General features: G+C 46.4%; 1 protein-coding gene across 1 annotated transcript; it reads left to right on the forward strand.

Annotated features, from left to right (window-relative positions):
• Positions 1 to 6600, forward strand: AKAP5 (A-kinase anchoring protein 5). Its single transcript, XM_054161736.1, has 2 exons — positions 1 to 69; positions 1355 to 6600. Exon 2 carries the CDS (start codon positions 2007 to 2009, stop codon positions 4317 to 4319), a length of 2313 nt encoding a protein of 770 aa, XP_054017711.1. The 5' UTR covers positions 1 to 69; positions 1355 to 2006; the 3' UTR covers positions 4320 to 6600.
• Positions 6601 to 16724: the final 10124 nt, after the last annotated feature.

The raw sequence follows: 16724 nt of genomic DNA on the forward strand, positions 1-16724 counted from the left end.
CGGGAGGCGGTGGCGGCGGCAGCAGCAGCGGCAGCGCAGCCGTGCGGAGCGGCGCGGAGCGGGCCGCAGGTGAGGGTGCGGCGGGCGCGGCGGGGCTGGCAGCGCCCCGGGGGCTCCGCGGGGGAAGCAGCATGCGTGGGGTGGCTGGGTCGGGCTCTGCAGGCACGGCGGCTGCCCAAGGAGCGCTGCCATACCCTCGGAGGGGTCCGGCTTTTAGGGGTTGCCCCTTTGCCCGGGGCGGGAGAGGAGGACGAGCGGGAGAACGGCAGTGTCGGGCGGGTCCTGCTGCCTTCGGCAGCACCCCGAACGCCCCCTAAACTTCCCGGGCTGCAGAGGCGGCGGCAGAGCCGGGCTGCGGGCTGCGCTCGGGGCACCGGTGGATGCGGGTTGCGCTCTCGCACATGCTCCTGTCGGCTGAGCTCATTTTCCTCTTAAAAAAAAATAATTAAAATATATAATTAAAAAACCCCAAGCAAATGCACGCCGCGGGGGAGCGCTCCTGCCAGAGCCCCGGGGTCCATCACCGTGCTGCTTAACAGCAGAGTACAAAATCCCGCGTGAGGAGCTGCCCGGAGCCACCACTGAGCTCGTCCCAGAGAAGTTGGTCTGCTTGTGATAACACGTTTTTGCATCTTTATGCCCCCAAATGTTTTGAGGCAGCCCTTTTTTTCTTTTTTTTAAAATTCCTTCTTTTTTCTAATTTTAAAAGGTTTCATGTCTCTTATGCTATCATCTTATGTGATGAACCCGTGTGGTGTTAATTGAGGTTGCTATGGAAGGCACGCACATAGTATAAATAAGATCCCTTCTTGCCATGTGATTCTGCTTTTGTATTCCATAAGCCTCCTTTTTGTATTCTCTGGTTTTGCATATTGTCATATGGTGCACTAAAGATAAAAATATCTTCTGTCTCAGGGTGTAATTTCCCTAGCTGGAACTATGAGTGCATATGGAGCAGTGGGAAAAAGATGTAGCTAACCGTAGGAGCAGGAAATCTATGTGTGTGCATGCGTAACACAGACCTCCCAGAATATGAGCAGCTGAAAAAAAGAAAAGCCCCCTTTGGTGGAGCATCACTGGGCTGACATCTTAGTGGCCTTATTTTGCCTTTGGATATTGATGCTAATTAGTGCAAAAAAACTGCTGTGGTACATCCAGAGATAGAACTGATTTTCCAGCCCTGGTTTGTCTCCCAAAACAAATTATTAAAAACCAACCAACAAACAAACAATCAAAACAGGAAAAAAAAATCCCAACAAGACAACAATCACCTTTTATTTTAAAAAACTCTTTTTATTTTAAAAAAAGTAATTGCTCCACTTCCATGTCTTACCATTTGTTTGTTGCATTACAGATAAAAGATGGAAGTATCAGCCATGCTTCACAGCAAACCTCTTACAACCTGCAAGAGGAACTGAAGCAGGAAGTAAAGCCAAGACAAAGCAGTGTCTGCCCTTGTCACTGGGGGACAGGCAGGAAACAGGCACTGGCTGCTGCTGGTTGTACTGGTGCTTCAGTCAAGCTCCCTGTGCAATGTGGAATTTCAGATAGCTCAGAAAGTGCAAGTTCTTTCCAGGTCCGTGGGGTGAATAAAAATGGTTAACTCTTGGCTTGATTCATGATCCTTTGGGGGAAAACAAAAAGTCATGTCAGACTGGCAACTAAGTAGTCATGCTGTTAGACTGAGTGCAACTTGAAGTGCATTGTCCCAAAACTGACAGAGACTCTGACCAGCAAAGCCAAGGACAAGCCTGTTTGTCTTCACATCTACCCAGGATTCCTTGGAGAGGCGATGAAGTGAGTAATAAGACAAAGTGGGAGTTATAAAGCAGATGCAATGTCTTCAGCAGAACTTCACTGCCACATCCATTAGTTAGAAAACAACTAACAATTCTGAAAACAACGTGAGGAAAAAACAATGCACTTTGAGCATATCAGCAGTTCTTGTGTCTGATGTGTTAATCACGAGAATCAGTAACAGAACATAAACAAAGGAGAGGAGCAATATGGTGAAGGGAACTAAGGAAATTCAAGTGGAGAACCCAAGAGAGGCAGAGACTCACAGCACAGGGGCAACATGTTCCCCATCAGAGGAACAGGGAGAAAAACCCTCCATGCTCTGTTTTAAGAAGCGGAAGAAGTCCTGTAAAAAAGAGTTGACTGTGAAGGATGAATGCAAAGGAGCTTCAGAGGAGAAAAGCCAATGCATCAGAGCTGACCAAGGAGAGACAAAGGCTTCTAATCAGTCACAATCATCCAAAGGAGCCTGGGCAGCCATCAAAAACCTTGCAAGACCTCAGAGAAAGCAGAAATCCTCCTCACGGAAGAAGGTGCTCTCCGATTCCCAGGTGCAGCTAGAGGTAGATACTGAAGAGACCTGTGCACAAGGCTTCCTGAAGAAACGAGCAAGCTCTGGGGTGAAGATGCCCTGTGTACGGTTCTCCAGAGGAAAGAAAAAACCCAGCAGTGAAGCAGTGGAAGAGTCAGAGGGTAGTGGTCAAGCAAATGAAGTGGTGGGCACTGTGAATAAAGCCAGTGAAGAGCCAGAGGATTCAGCCCCAGCAGGCAAGCCTGAATCCTTCAGCCCAGTCACTGTGGAGGAGGGCCAGGACAGACTGAAGGAAAGTGTCAGCTCTGTTCAGAAGAGTGGGCCCTTGACGGAGCCCACACCTGATGCAGAGGTACATACGGAGTGCACTGCTGAGGCAGAGATAACCAGTTCAGAGACAGTTAATGAAAAAAGCCAGGAAAAAATGCAGGAGGCAAGCCCACCCCAAACCACAGTCTGTGTGGAAGGTGGAGAAGTTGCTCCCAAAGCACCCATTTCCAAGGATCAACCTGTGGAAGGTGAGGAAGTTGCTCCTGAAACAGCTGTTTCCAAGGATCAATCTGCAGAAGGTGGGGAAGTTGCTTCCAAAGTGCACATTTCCAAGGATCAGCCTGCAGAAGGTGGGGAAGTTGCTCCCAAAGTGCCTGATTCCAAGGATCAACATGTGGAAGGTGGGGAAGTTTCTCCCAAAGCACCCATTTCCAAGGATCAACCTGTGGAAGGTGAGGAAGTTGCTCCCAAAGTGCATGTTTCCAATGATCAACATGTGGAGTGTGGGGAAGTTGCTCCTGAAGCACCTGTTTCCAAGGATCAGCCTGCAGAAGGTGGGGAAGTTGCTCCCAAAGTGCCTGATTCCAAGGATCAATCTGCAGAAGGTGGGGAAGTTGCTCCCAAAGTGCCCATTTCCAAGGATCAACATGTGGAAGGTGGGGAAGTTGCTCCTGAAGCATCTATTTCCAAGGATCATCCTGCAGAAGATGGGGAAGTTGCTCCTGAAGTGCCCATTTCCAAGGATCAACATGTGGAAGGTGGGGAAGTTGCTCCTGAAGCACCTATTTCCAAGGATCAACATGTGGAAGGTAGAGAAGCTGCTTCTGAAGCATCTATTTCCAAGGATCATCCTGCAGAAGACAGGGAAGTTGCTCCTGAAGTGCCCATTTCCAAGGATCAACATGTGGAAGGTGGGGAAGTTGCTGCTGAAGCACCTATTTCCAAGGATCAACATGTGGAAGGTGAGGAAGTTGCTCCTGAAGCACCTGTTTCCAAGGATCATCCTGCAGAAGGTGGGGAAGTTGCTCCTGAAGCACCTATTTCCAAGGATCAACATGTGGAAGGTGAGGAAGTTGCTCCTGAAGCACCTATTTCCAAGGATCATCCTGCAGAAGGTGGGGAAGTTGCTCCTGAAGCGCCCATTTCCAAGGATCAACCCAACAGCATCCCTGGATCTACTGAGCTGCAGGAAATCCCTAATATCTGTAAAAAGCTGCCTGAAGGGGGTGAATCAGAAAAGAGCATAAATCTTCCAGAGGAGTGCAAAGCTGAAGAGACTGTAACGGATTTCAGTCAGTCGGTGTTTAAAGATGATGCAGCAAGCGTGCAGAGCTGCTCCAGCCATCAGGTGATGTTAGAGGCAAATGTGGGCACTGGTGTTGGTATCATCATCACCGTCACCGAAGCTGAGGACTCTGACAACACCGACTCTGACCAGGGCTATGAGCCATCCCCAGTTTTGCACCGAAATAAGCAAAAAGGGAATAAAAAGTCAAGTGGGAGCTTTGATTTTGGTAATAAAGAGGGCCCTGAGGCTGGTGGCAATTCCCAGGCAGAGGAGAAAGGTGCAGGTGATCAGGGGCACAAAACTGGGGAGCAGTACGAATTGCTCCTCATAGAGACCGCTTCTTCCCTTGTGAAGGCAGCTATTCAGTCATCTATAGAACAGCTGGTCAATGAAATGGCCCTGGAACAGAATAAACACAACAGTTTTCTGTGATGGCAGCAGTGCCCCCAAAATAAAGAGTACAGGGAGCAATTTAAAGTTCCATTTGGCCTGGGACTGGTGTGGAGAGCTTGAAAGGCTCCCAGGTCTGAGGCATAGTTAATTTTGCATGCCTGTTCAGTTGTGTGTCTATGTAAAATGGATCCTAGGATGTGGGGCAGACCATGCTACATATAGCTTGTCTCCTGGGGCTGGGGCTTCAGACAGCACCATCAACCACAGCTGTGGAAAAAGGAAGGTGCTGCATCAATTGTATTTTCATTCATTGGCATCTTTATGTCAAGGCTACAGTTCTGCCATCATCCATGCCAGGTTTCTCCACTGTTCGTGCTGTAGATCCTGAGAGGCAGTGAGTGCCCAATCTGCTGCTGGGATGGATTCAAGGCACATTTGACACAGATGGAGGTTTGTTGTGGGGTTCAGCAGTGTCAAGGGAAAGCAAAGTGACTGCAATGTTAACATGAAGATGTCAATACTAGACAGGCTTAAGCTGGCATTCAGTGTTGGAAACAGGTACTTGTTACATACAGACACCGGAAACTGTGGTCACTCCTGTTGGTGCATCACATGAAGATGGATGGTTGGAGCAAGAGGTGGTTTTTGTTCAGCCTCTTGCCCTGTCACAAGCAGCCTGTGCATTTCCAGACATGTCAAAGCACAGCATTAGCTGCTTGCCTTGCTGACCCCGGGCTGCACCAATGCCAAGAAAATGTCAGCGTTTCATTTGCCGGGAGGGACATTCTTGCATCATTAAGCTCAACGAGCAAAATTCCCAGCAGCATCAGCAGCGCAGACTGGGCAGGAGCATGCCTGCGGTGGGGTGCCCTCTCTTTCCTTCACCTTCTTTCATCCCAGTTATGATGTTGTGGTGAAGCTGTTCTGAGATGTAGCATATTTTTGATATATGGCATGTGATATAAATAGCAGTGAGCTGCATGTGTGTTAGCAGTCAACTCTTGCCTCAGTGATGACATAGCCTGGGTAGCTTCAATGGGCTGCTGGCATTGAAATTGCTTTGATTTGGTTTGAGCACTGCTGGTGTTCCTGGGTGCTAGGGGCAGCTTGTCCCACACAGCTCCATGCTCACTGCAACACCAGCCTGGCTTCAGCAAGCCTGAGCATCCCTTGGGAAATGTACATCATGCCCATCTCTCTGGCTCCAGCATGCCACGTAGCTCACTCTGAAACATGCAGGGAAATGCTGGAGTGATCTTAACCTAAGTCCTCAGGGAAAAACAATCTGGATATGAGGGCCTGGGTACAGGCCAATAGCCATCAAAGCCTACAAGATGCCCTGCTCGAAGAGGGTTTTCACCAGCGTGGCATGTGTGTGTGATCACTGCCTCTAACTGCTGGCTCTCCACGAGAAAGGGGGCTTTTAATAACTTGGGATTGCATCTACGTGGCTGGGATTTGTGTACAGCTACAGGCAAGCCAGCCTGTGCTGAGAAAATTCCCCTGCGTGTTTCTCAGCTGCTACAGAAATAGCAGCCACGCTTGGCAGTTGCTCGCTGACCATGGGCAGTGTGTTGAGAGTTCCCTTCCCAGCCTAGGGTTTGGATTCCTGTGACAATGCAAGGGCTGCAAACTTTCCTAATGTGCAACCACATTTTTAAACTTTGATAAAGCATCTCCATTGTTACAAGAGGACTGTGGGCAATGAGTGCCACAGCTTGTTTCTCTGCAAGTAAAACTTAAGAGAAATCAGAGGATGTTAGAAGTGTCTTCCTTTTTCTCTGTGGATTTATTTAATAAGCTATCAGATATTAATCATTCAATGTGTACAACTGTAATGGCTTTGTACTTCATGCTGGTCCTTCCAGGTATTTTGCCATAGTTTTGAAAGGGACTTTATAAGTACTTTTGTGTGTGCTTCTGGAGCTGCTGCAGCACTGATGTTAGAGGTTGTTTATAGGATTATACTGGGCGCTGCAGCAGGTTGGTGCTGAGCAAAGGGCCTCAGCATCTCTGTGTCATGTTGGCTTCAGAGAAGGATGTCCAGGCTCTAGTGAAGAAATACCAAATGACCCTGTGGGGCCAGCCTGTCATTTTCTCTCAGTCTGCAAAGCAGTTTTGGGAGGATTTCCTGTATTTCAGTATTGCCTTTTAGGCAAAAGCAGAGGAGAATAGCAGAAGTGCTTTGGTCCAGCCCAGCCCCTGCGACTGTTGCTCTGTGTCCAGGGTTGTGTTTGCACCTTTTCTGTAGCTGTTTTTTCCCTCTGTTATAGCTGTACAGATACCTGGTGATTATTTCATTAAAGTTGAATGTACCTGTTGTTTTCTTGCCTTCTGTTTGAGTGAGCAGCTAGGGAGAGATTCTATATGTGAAAGGATAAACTCACAGTGTTGCTCTATTATGTCCGGCTTTTTCAGGCAGGCTTACAGTGAGCAGAGCAAAATCTTTAATTTGGTAACAGACCTGAATTCTTTCCAGCCTTGTTCCACCTGTGCTCTTTTTATAAGGTTTCCTTTCAGTTGCTGGCCAGTCATTTCCACCACAGAGCTGTCTGCCCAGGGACTGCTACAAGGTAATTGTGATAGGTCACAAATCTCCACTGGTTCAGAAAAGCCATCCTGCTGCCCAATAGTTCAGTTCTCTGTCAGATGCCCCATACTGCCAGAAGAAAATATTTGAGGCTTTGCAGACATACAAGAGTCAAACTCCACTGTGCCTGGAGTGGCACGACTCTAGCCAATGCCACATGTTTAGGTCATGCTTTCTGCTCCTAGAGCTCCAGGTTGCTGTGTCCAAGCACACAGTTTGGTGCTGACAGGGTCCATGGTGGGGTCAGCACCTCAGGACGGGGAGGAGCAAATTTGATGCTTCAGTACCTTATCTGTTATGGCTCAAATGGGCTCCACACACTGTTTGTTTGGGTTTGGGGGGAGGGGGTTGTTGGTGTTTGTTTTTTTCTCTGCGTAATACCTCTCATGTAATTTCATGAGGCACTTTGTAATATACAGAAAATATTGAGGAAAAAGTTATAAATTTTTAATAGTATTAATGTTATTTATTCTTTCAGGTTTACAGAACAAAGTATAGACACGTAAGAGCTGCTACTGGCTCAGTTAAGACTCTTTACTCCTTCATTGAGAGTAGAGAATGGAACATCAATAAAACATTTATTCTTTCAGAGAAGAAATGATAAATTTATTATTGTGAAGGAGCATGGGGCCAGGAAACCTGTGAAGATTGACTGCCTGATTGTGCCAGAGCACCAAGGGGTGGCCTGGCTTCAGGACCATGTTCTTCACCAACAGCTGAAATAAACTGGAATAGCTCGAGGTGAGGAGAAAATTCTTCACAGAGAGAGTTGTTATCTGCTGGAATGTGCTGGCCATGGAGGTGGTGGAGTCACCATCCCTGGAGGTGCTCAAGAGGGGATTGGACGTGGCACTTGGTGCCATGGTTTAGTAGTCACGAGGTCTGTGGTGACAGGTTGGACTGGATGATCTTTGAGGTCTTTTCCAGCCTTATTGATTCTATGATTCTATGAATACATAATTTCTTATAGCTCCATAATACATAATTTCTTTTTTACATAATAATTTGATAATAGTAATAATTTACATAATACATCATTTCTTACAGCTCCATGAAGATTGCTTTTAGGCCATCTGGCTTCTCATCCAGGAGTTCATTGCTTGCTGCCTCCCTGAATTATGGAAGTGGTTGCTTTGCAACAGCATCTTAAGTAATTATTTGGTTCTTCTGCTCACCCCATGGCCTGTACCGCTGCTTTTCTCCCAGATGTTTCCAGTGCTCCTCTCAGCAGGGACAAATCAGCTTTATATTCATAGATTCATAGAATCAAGCCTCCTATCCTTGCTTTGCCATGTCATTTTGAATATTTTCATTTCACACAGCTTTTTTATATTAGAAGTAAAGAAAAGAGACTTTAAATACTATAACTGATGCCCAGAAAGGCTTCCAGGCAGATAAAAAGCTTTTCTGTTATATCAGCATTGAGCCCAGCAGAAAACAAGTGTATCCACTGAAAAGTTCCTTGCAGAAATTGCTGGTAAGCAATGATGGCACAAAAAAAACACTCCCTTTTCTTTCCTGCCATAGGACACCAGAAATGCATTATAAAAGTACAGGCTGCTTAGAGTCAGCTCTCCAGCTGTTAAAGGTCACTGCAGCTTCATGTGCTTCAAAAGACCAAATCTACAGCAGCCAGAAATCTATCACTGGGATTGAAGATGCTGTCCCTGCATAAATGATGGACATTTTCAGAAGTATGCTCATGTATAAACATTAAAACACCAAGAGTTTTTTTCACAAATGTGTATGAGAAATGAAGTAAATTCATGAAATATGTGGGAATCCTGTTCTGTGCAAGGGAGGGAGGGAAGCAGGGAGGGAGAGATGGAAACCAGGCTGCTGAAGGATCCATGCATTAGGTGCAGCAGAGCCCTATTATTGCCTGTCTTACAGATACAGGGTTTCAAAATGAGTAAATGGTCCAAGAGAAGAGATTGATTTAAATAATTTGCTTCATTAGTATTTACATCTGCAGTTTTATTTCCCAGTGAAATGGTTCTTGTTAGCTCTTGTTGGGTGGTGTTAAAATAATGAAATAGCCTCGTTTGCAACCAGATAAAATCTTTACATTAACTGTGTTGTGCTTTTTTAAATAATCGGAGGATGTTATTTTTTTTATACTATTATTAAGCAAAAATATAGGTTAACACTTTTTAGGAGGTACATACAACTTTCACCATTCTTTTTTTTGCACAGAGTTGTGAAGAGCACAGTTCTTCTGTGCCAAATAAGGGGATTTTTCTGCAGCAGAGTGCAGAATAAAAGTCCATTTAACTGGAAAGTGGATTTCAGCTAAAATATCCAAACCCAACATTTGAAAATAGATTTTGTTACATAAAAACTGACAAGCATGCTGCACACAAAAGGGAGAGAGAGATTAGGAAAACACGTTTTGCAATTCAGATCACCAAGATGAAAGTATCATCTGCAGCTAGAGCTGACTGGCACTCACCCCATCAGTCCTTAAGTTAGACCTAGCAGAAATCATCCTTTAAAATCTCTCTGATCTGGAAGAGGAGATATCCCACCCCTGTCACCCTCAGGCAGGTGCCTCAGCAGGGTCCCTTCTGCAGGTACTGGTGTCCTTCCAGGTGGTGCCTTTCCAGCACCATGTTCTTTCCACGGACACACTGAGCATCACTTTGTTGTTGTCCCAGATAGTAAATTTAAATCTTGAGAGGGATGTCATCTCTGCAATCTAACGACAGTCATTTGTGTCACGTTTGCTTTCAGTTTGCCATTTTAATGAAGACACGAGGCTGAAGGGTGCCGATGAAGGCTCAGTGCCGTGACAGCTCCCTGTGATTGTGAGACTGGTGAGATGGCAGCTGGGTGGGAAGTGCAAGTACTCCTGACTCCTACGGTGCTTTTGATCATCCCCACTGGGGAGGAGGGGCGATGCATGCCCTTGCTCCTGCCAGCAGCCTCAGCTGCTTGCTTTCTGCCTGCCAAAAGCTCCCCCAGACTGCCGCTACATGAAGGCGTTGGGCGGCAGCGTTGCAGCGCGGGCGGACTCTGCACAGCGCTTTGTTGCAGCCCAGACAGCCTGCTGCTGGATTTGCATTTAGTTTGCCAGCCCCAGCAAAGCAGGGAAGGCCAAAGTGCTGGAAGCTTCTTGTCCCAGATCTCCCTGAAGTTTGTAGAGCAGCTGCGAGCCTGCGGGCACGACGCAGTGGGCTGGGGGGCTGGCTGGCTCGCCAGAGTGGGGCCGGCAGGCAACAGGCACAACAGGAATGCACACCTGCACCCTGCTCATTAAAGCGATGAGTAAGAGGCTCGCAACCGCACCGCCGGGATAAACAGAGGTTAGAAGGGGATGCTTGGGCCCTAATGACAGGCTTTGGCGCCTGCTCTGCTGGGTCTGGCATTGCTGTGGGGTGGCGGAGGCAACCACTGCCGGAGCGGGTCCCTCCCGGGATGGCTGCAGGGAAAAGGGGATGGCGCTCAGCATCAGCCTCCACCCCCGGCATGGGAACGCTTTTGGCTGGCCTGCATGCCCAGGAGTGGTACAGGCCCCATGGAGGCCTGGCTTGATGGTTAACACCATACTTCTACCTGCCATGAAGATTTTTCTCCTGCATCAGCTTTGATGGCTCCTAGCCCTGGTTTCCTGCATTGGTGCCTATAGCTGACTTTACATCTTGCAACCAGTGGGTCGCAAATCTAGGGTCAGGAGGGACAGGGGGCTTCACACAATGGTATTTTCTTACACCATTTCTCCCAGGGGAGTTAATATGGACTAAAATTTCCCCAAGTGCTGCTAGAAACCTTTAGCAATATTGCCCCGTGTACCTCAGGACGATAAAGCCAAATGTGGCTGCCATGGTGCCCAGAGTTCTACAAAGCTGCCCAGGGGCATCTCAGCTCAGGTAAAAAACAGCCTAATTCAGCAGACAGGTTTTTGAGCTATGCTGTGCCTTTGTTCTGAGGGTGCAGCACCTGATTTAGAAGAGTTAGTGGAAATATTTCCTCTCTTAGGCTGCTTTTGAAGTTGTGCCATTCTTTTTCCTTAATGAAACATGCAAATCCTATAAATGCTGTGATTGCATCTTGGGGAATTCAATCCTGACACAGCTCCAGTTTTACATATCTAACTGGCATGTGATTTGGGGCAGATGCACCCTCATCAACTTCTTCCTTTTGATTTTTTTATTCCTCAAAATGTGTTTTCCTACTGCAGGACTGCAAGGAAGCCCATTCAGTTGCAGTCCTTTTTGGCATATTATTGGCAAGAGAAGGTAAGAAAAGGCTGGGGTTTATTAAACAATAAAGCTTTGATAGCCAAGAAGAAAACTCCTGCCTTGGCCACTGATAGCTGATGCTGAATTGCATCTGCTGAGATCACTTTTCACTGCACTTCTGCCTCCACAACAGTATAAAACTATTCAGTATCAGCATTGCACATGTTTTAGAAAGCTCATGACAGTGGTATTTCATGGTTTTAACTGCAATGCTCACTGCTTCAGGTTTACATACTGACAGCATTCTCCTCCCTGCATTTTAACCTTCTTGGTATGTGCAAATGTCCCAGGCCTCTCTGGTGGAGGGGACACTGCACCCACAAATAGGTTGTCAGCCCTTCCACACCCCCTGCATGCCACTGCCATCCGTTTTTGCAGCGATTTGACAATCAACATGCAAGGGAAGACCTTGCCCAAATGCTGGTGTAGCCAGATGGCTGAAGGTCTGTGCAGAGGGTAAAATGAGCTGAAGGGTGCACATGGAGCAAGCACAGCCCAGTCATCAGCATGGCCTCCTGGCATCAGTCTCCCTTGGCCACCCAAAAATTCAAGGTGAAAGAGGTAAAATTCAAACATTTAAGGTGAAAACTGAGAGGGGATACATTACCTTTTAAGGACAACTTGTGCAAGGAACAGGCATCAAAGTCTCACTCCTCTGGCACCAATAATGCAGAAGTTCAACCCAACACTTTCACTGCACAAGTGCTGCCAAACAGCACCCCTCAGGCAGCACTGCGGGAGGTGAAAAACAAGGCTCTCAGTAAAATAACTGGACCTCATGCTGCAAGTGAGGATAAATATCCTGTATTCCACACCCTGTATTGAACCCTATGCAGTACAAGAAGCATGGCTTATGTTGGACCTGGCCGGTCCAGCATCAGAGCACTAAAAATATTTCAAAATACCTATCTCAAAATTGTTGAGCATGCTTTGGTTTTTGATCCAGCTAACCTGCATGCAGAATACTCAAGCCAACACCCAGATATGTGTGAAAACAATGCTAGCCAAGGCAGCACTTGCTGGCATTTCAGAGGTTAACTTGATCTGGCTGAGGAGTCTGCTCATGCTATGGGGTTTTGGCAGGGATCTGAACCAAAATCTTCCCATGTTTTCACAAAACATGAGCTGCAGAGCCCACAAACAAGGCACTTCAATGCTTGTGGTTCATCAGCTCTCCACCTTTGATGCTGGTATCCCTCACAGCGCAGGACATAGCTCAGGGGATTCTATGGAGCTTTTAGACTTCCATCCTTCAGCTATCACCATCCCAGGTCTTTCCTTGTGTATGCCCATGTGCATCTATCAACCGATTGCAGATACCTGAAAGGAATCACCAGCATCATTATTCTGCACACTGTAAAAATTATTTTGTGATTTCATGAAAAACAACCAACCAACCAACCCCCCCCCCCAAAAAAAAAAACCAAAAACAAAACAAAACAAAAAAACCCTAAGACACCAAAAACCCAAAACAACAAGAAATGAGTATTTGCCAAGCCCAGCTGTGCAAGTCAGGCAGATTTTCAAGCATGCACCGACATAAAGGTTAAGCACTCAGTAATTCCAGTGTCGTCTACATACAGCAATAAAAATTCTTATGATGTATCCAGGAGCAGCTGCTCATTGCTTAGCACATGTAACTGTTTTCTAAAATGGTTTTCTATTCATAAGACTTAAAGAGAAGGATGTTTTCAAGTTAATGTAACTTGGAGCTGACTACTTCTGTCTCTCAGGCATTTTCTACTGCTTTAATTATATTAACAGTGCTCAATGCTTGCAGTAGAAAACTGCTGAACGTGCATTTCTGGTATTGCACATGATGCAAAAACTGCCCTTCACAGATGTTTGATGTCACAGATGTTCAGTACCACAAAGCTTAACCAAAGCACACCCCTATAAAGGCATGACAATTAAAAAAAAAAATTACTTACAGCTGTAACTTTTCAAAGACACACCAAACACATCCATGAACACAGTGCTGATTCCAGTGTGGTTTCAGCTTTGCTGATGTCTGTCACTCCTACAACACATATATACATATAGCTCATAGACATTTGGATTTTCTTCCAGAGTTCACACGTTTTGTTAAGGCTCTCTTTCAATGGCCAAGATGTGAACAAAACAATCCTGCTCACAAATCTGAAGATGAGCAGCATGTCCCAGAGAAGCCTTTGGGCACTGATACTTGCTGTATCCCCAATGTCCCCAGTAGTGAGCCCTGTCATTAACTTTGCAGACTTCAAGGCCCATTTGACTTTCAATATTCATTAGTTCAGGCAAGTTAGGCACCTAGTTGAAGCTGCAAGGTGCTTATCTACTGACTGAACTGTCTGAATGCTCACTTTTAGCTCTTCTTCACAGCCATACATAATGCAGCAGACACTCCTCTCTCTTCTTAAATTAAATGCAGGAACCCAAGCGAAGCAAGCCAGCATCCAGAGAAGCCAGCCCACTCAGTAAAGTATTGCACACAAACAGGGAATGACTATGAAATGACACTTATTTATTTATTTTTACCATCATGTAGAATAGGATAGAATAGGATAGAATTAATCAGGTTGGAAAAGACTTTTGAGATCATTGAGTCTAACCTATCATCCAACACTATCTAATCAACTAAACCATGGCACCAAGTGCCTTATCCAGTCTCCTTCTAAACACCGCCAGCGATGGTAACTCCACCACCTCCTTGGCCAGCCCATTCCAATGGCCAATCACTCTGTGAAGAACTTCTTCCTAACATCCAGCCTAAACCTCCCCTGATGCAGCTTGAGACTGTGTCCTCTTGTTCTGGTGCTGGTTGCCTGGGAGAAGAGACCAGCCCCCACCTGGCTACAACCTCCCTTCAAGTAGTTGTACACAGCAATAAGGTCTCTTCTGAGCCTCCTCTTCTCCAGGCTAAGCAACCCCAGCTCCCTCAGCCTCTCCTCATAGGGCTTGTGCTCCAAACCCCTCACCAGCTTTGTTGCCCTTCTCTGGACACGTTCCAGCAAGTCAACATCTTTCCTAAACTGAGGGGCCCAGAACTGGACACAGGACTCAAGGTGTGGCCTACCCAGTGCTGAGTGCAGGGGCAGAATGACTTCCCTGCTCCTGCTGGCCACACTATTTCTGATGCTTGCCAGGATGCCATTAGCCTTCTTGGCTGCCTGGGCACACTGCTGGCTCATGTTCAGCCTACTATCAACCAGTAGCCCCAGGCCCCTTTCTGCCTGGCCGCTCTCCAGCCACTCTGACCCCAGCCTGTAGCACTGCATGGGGTTGTTGTGGCCAATGTGTAGAACCTGGCACTTAGATGTGTTAAATCTCAGACTGTTGGACTCTGCCCATCTGTCCAGCCTGTCAAGGTCCCTCTGCAGAGCTCTCCTACCCTCTAACAGATCCCCAGCTTGATGTCATCTGCAAACTTACTGATGATGGACTCATATCCCCTCATCCAGATCATTGATAAAGATATTAAAGAGCATGGGGCCCAGCACTGGTCCCTGGGGAACACCACTAGTGACTGGCCGCCAGCTGATGTGGCACCATTCACCACCACTCTCTGGGCTTGGCCCTCCAGCCACATCAGTAGAAGCCTGGGGATATTTGGGACAGTTATAAGCAATCTACTGTATGTGATTTAATAGAACAGAATAAACCAGGTTGGAAGAGACCTTCAAGATCATCGCGTCCAACTCCTCAACCAATCCAACCCACCTAAACAACTAAGCCATGGTACCAAGCACCCCATCAAGTCTCCTCCTGAACACCTCCAATGAGTGACTCCACCACCTCCCCGGGCAGCCCATTCCAATGGGCATTCACTCTCTCATGCTATTAGCCTGGGAAGACACTCAGAAGGCTCTCTTCTAGGAAATGCTTCATGCGAATCACTCCGTGTTTAGATGCAGCATTTGCAGGCCCGGATGTCGGCAGGGTTTTGTTTGTTTGCTTGTTTTACAGGGAGGCTTTTCAAGCCAAGTTAAGATGTATTCACAGCAGAGCAGCTTTAATGGGTACACACAGCAAGAGGAGCTCTCAGTCTAGCAAGCAAGTACACACCAAACCACAATGTGCATTTTGTATCATCTGGGCAGGCTCAAAGGCTGTTTGTTTTTCTCTTTTGTCTTAAAACACAATTTGGCAGCCCTTGGTGGCAAATCCATCCCCTGGAGTGTGCAGCTCCCTTCCCAGAAGAAGCAGCAGCCATCCTTACAAGACCTCAGATGGTCTTTTAATTCAGCAGCCATTTAATTGCAGCTCTTGCCACAGGACAGTTTCAAAGAAGACAGCTCAAGGGTCCTGACTACCAAGGGCTTTGGAGCGGGCATTTTGACAATGAACTGTTCTCACCATTGTTCGGGCTCCCTGCTTCCAAAGGCAGTGACTCAACTCCACCAGGACTGGCAGGGAGCCTCCAATTTCTCTAAAAACTGGGTAATGAGATTACAGGAGTAGCTCATAAGGCTTTTGCTCTTTGCTGCAAAAGAAACCTCTGTGCTGCAAGAACTGTGTGCCTCTTTGGGGCCTTCTCATCAATGGCATCTCAAGGGATCAGTTGAAACCCATCTGGCAGAAAGCTTGGTTATCTCAGATAGAAAACTACAGAGGGATAAACTACGAATCAAAGAGGAACTAATACAATTTTAAACCCCTCTTGGATAAGTTGTTACTCCTCAGATACCAAGTAATGATACATGAAAGGCAAAAAACCTTTGGTTTACCATTTTATGGTGGCTCCACTAGCAGAGAAAAAATAACACATATTTGCTCTCAGCAAATATACACTGAAGTATTTAACAGTGTTTGCTCCAAGCCGTTTTAACAGTCAGAAACAATTTTCACTAAGGAAAGCCACATGTGGTATTTAATCCAGTAAATACTTAGGTTAGGATGTGCCTCTTCTCTGGGAGAAGAGGACACTTCTTTGCAGCTTTCATTCCTCCTTGCAGAGAAGACAGTCCAATAACGTGATGTGGTCTTAGAGGGGCATTAAAAAAAATTTATCACTGCTCATGCAGTAGTCAGTTGACAAAGGGAGAGTAGGAATAAGGAAAAACACATAAAACCCACTTGAACCTAGAAGTAAATTTTTAAAGATTGTACTGACAAGGACTCCAGGGCTTGTCAAAGTGAAGGCTCCCACCCCTACATCAACACCACCAGTTCCCTTGAGATCAGCCTTAGAGCTCCTACATCTATTTATGTGGAGAACTATAAACTGCACTTACACAACACAAACTTCAGGATTAATCTCCTTGAGATATTTCTTTTAATTAAACCCCAAAACTCTTTGGGAAACACAATGCCTATTTCCCTCTACACCTCCCTCCATCTAATTTCAGAAGAGCAATTCTACGGGAAACAAAGTACGGCACCACACAGTGTATTAAACAATGTTTAAACTTCACACCCAGCAATACAGTCTGAACTCTAGTAAAGCAGAGCAGGAACAGGTTCATATTTACCAAAAAATGTCACTGAGTTACATGGAGGCTTCCAAGAAGGACTTAGGTGGGAATTAGCTTGAGCTTGTAAGTTAGAGAAGTAAAAAAAGGCAAGTATACAAATTGAAGTACAGAGTTTTTCACAGTTATCTCAGAGGTGATGGGAATGGTGGTTGAAAAAAAA

This window comes from Dryobates pubescens, chromosome 5, assembly GCF_014839835.1.
Source record: "Dryobates pubescens isolate bDryPub1 chromosome 5, bDryPub1.pri, whole genome shotgun sequence".
NCBI classification, from domain to species: domain Eukaryota; kingdom Metazoa; phylum Chordata; class Aves; order Piciformes; family Picidae; genus Dryobates; species Dryobates pubescens.

Coding starts and splice junctions, on each gene's coding strand:
- AKAP5 (XM_054161736.1), top strand. CDS start 2,007: ATGGTGAAGGGAACTAAGGAAATTCAAGTGGAGAACCCAAGAGAGGCA.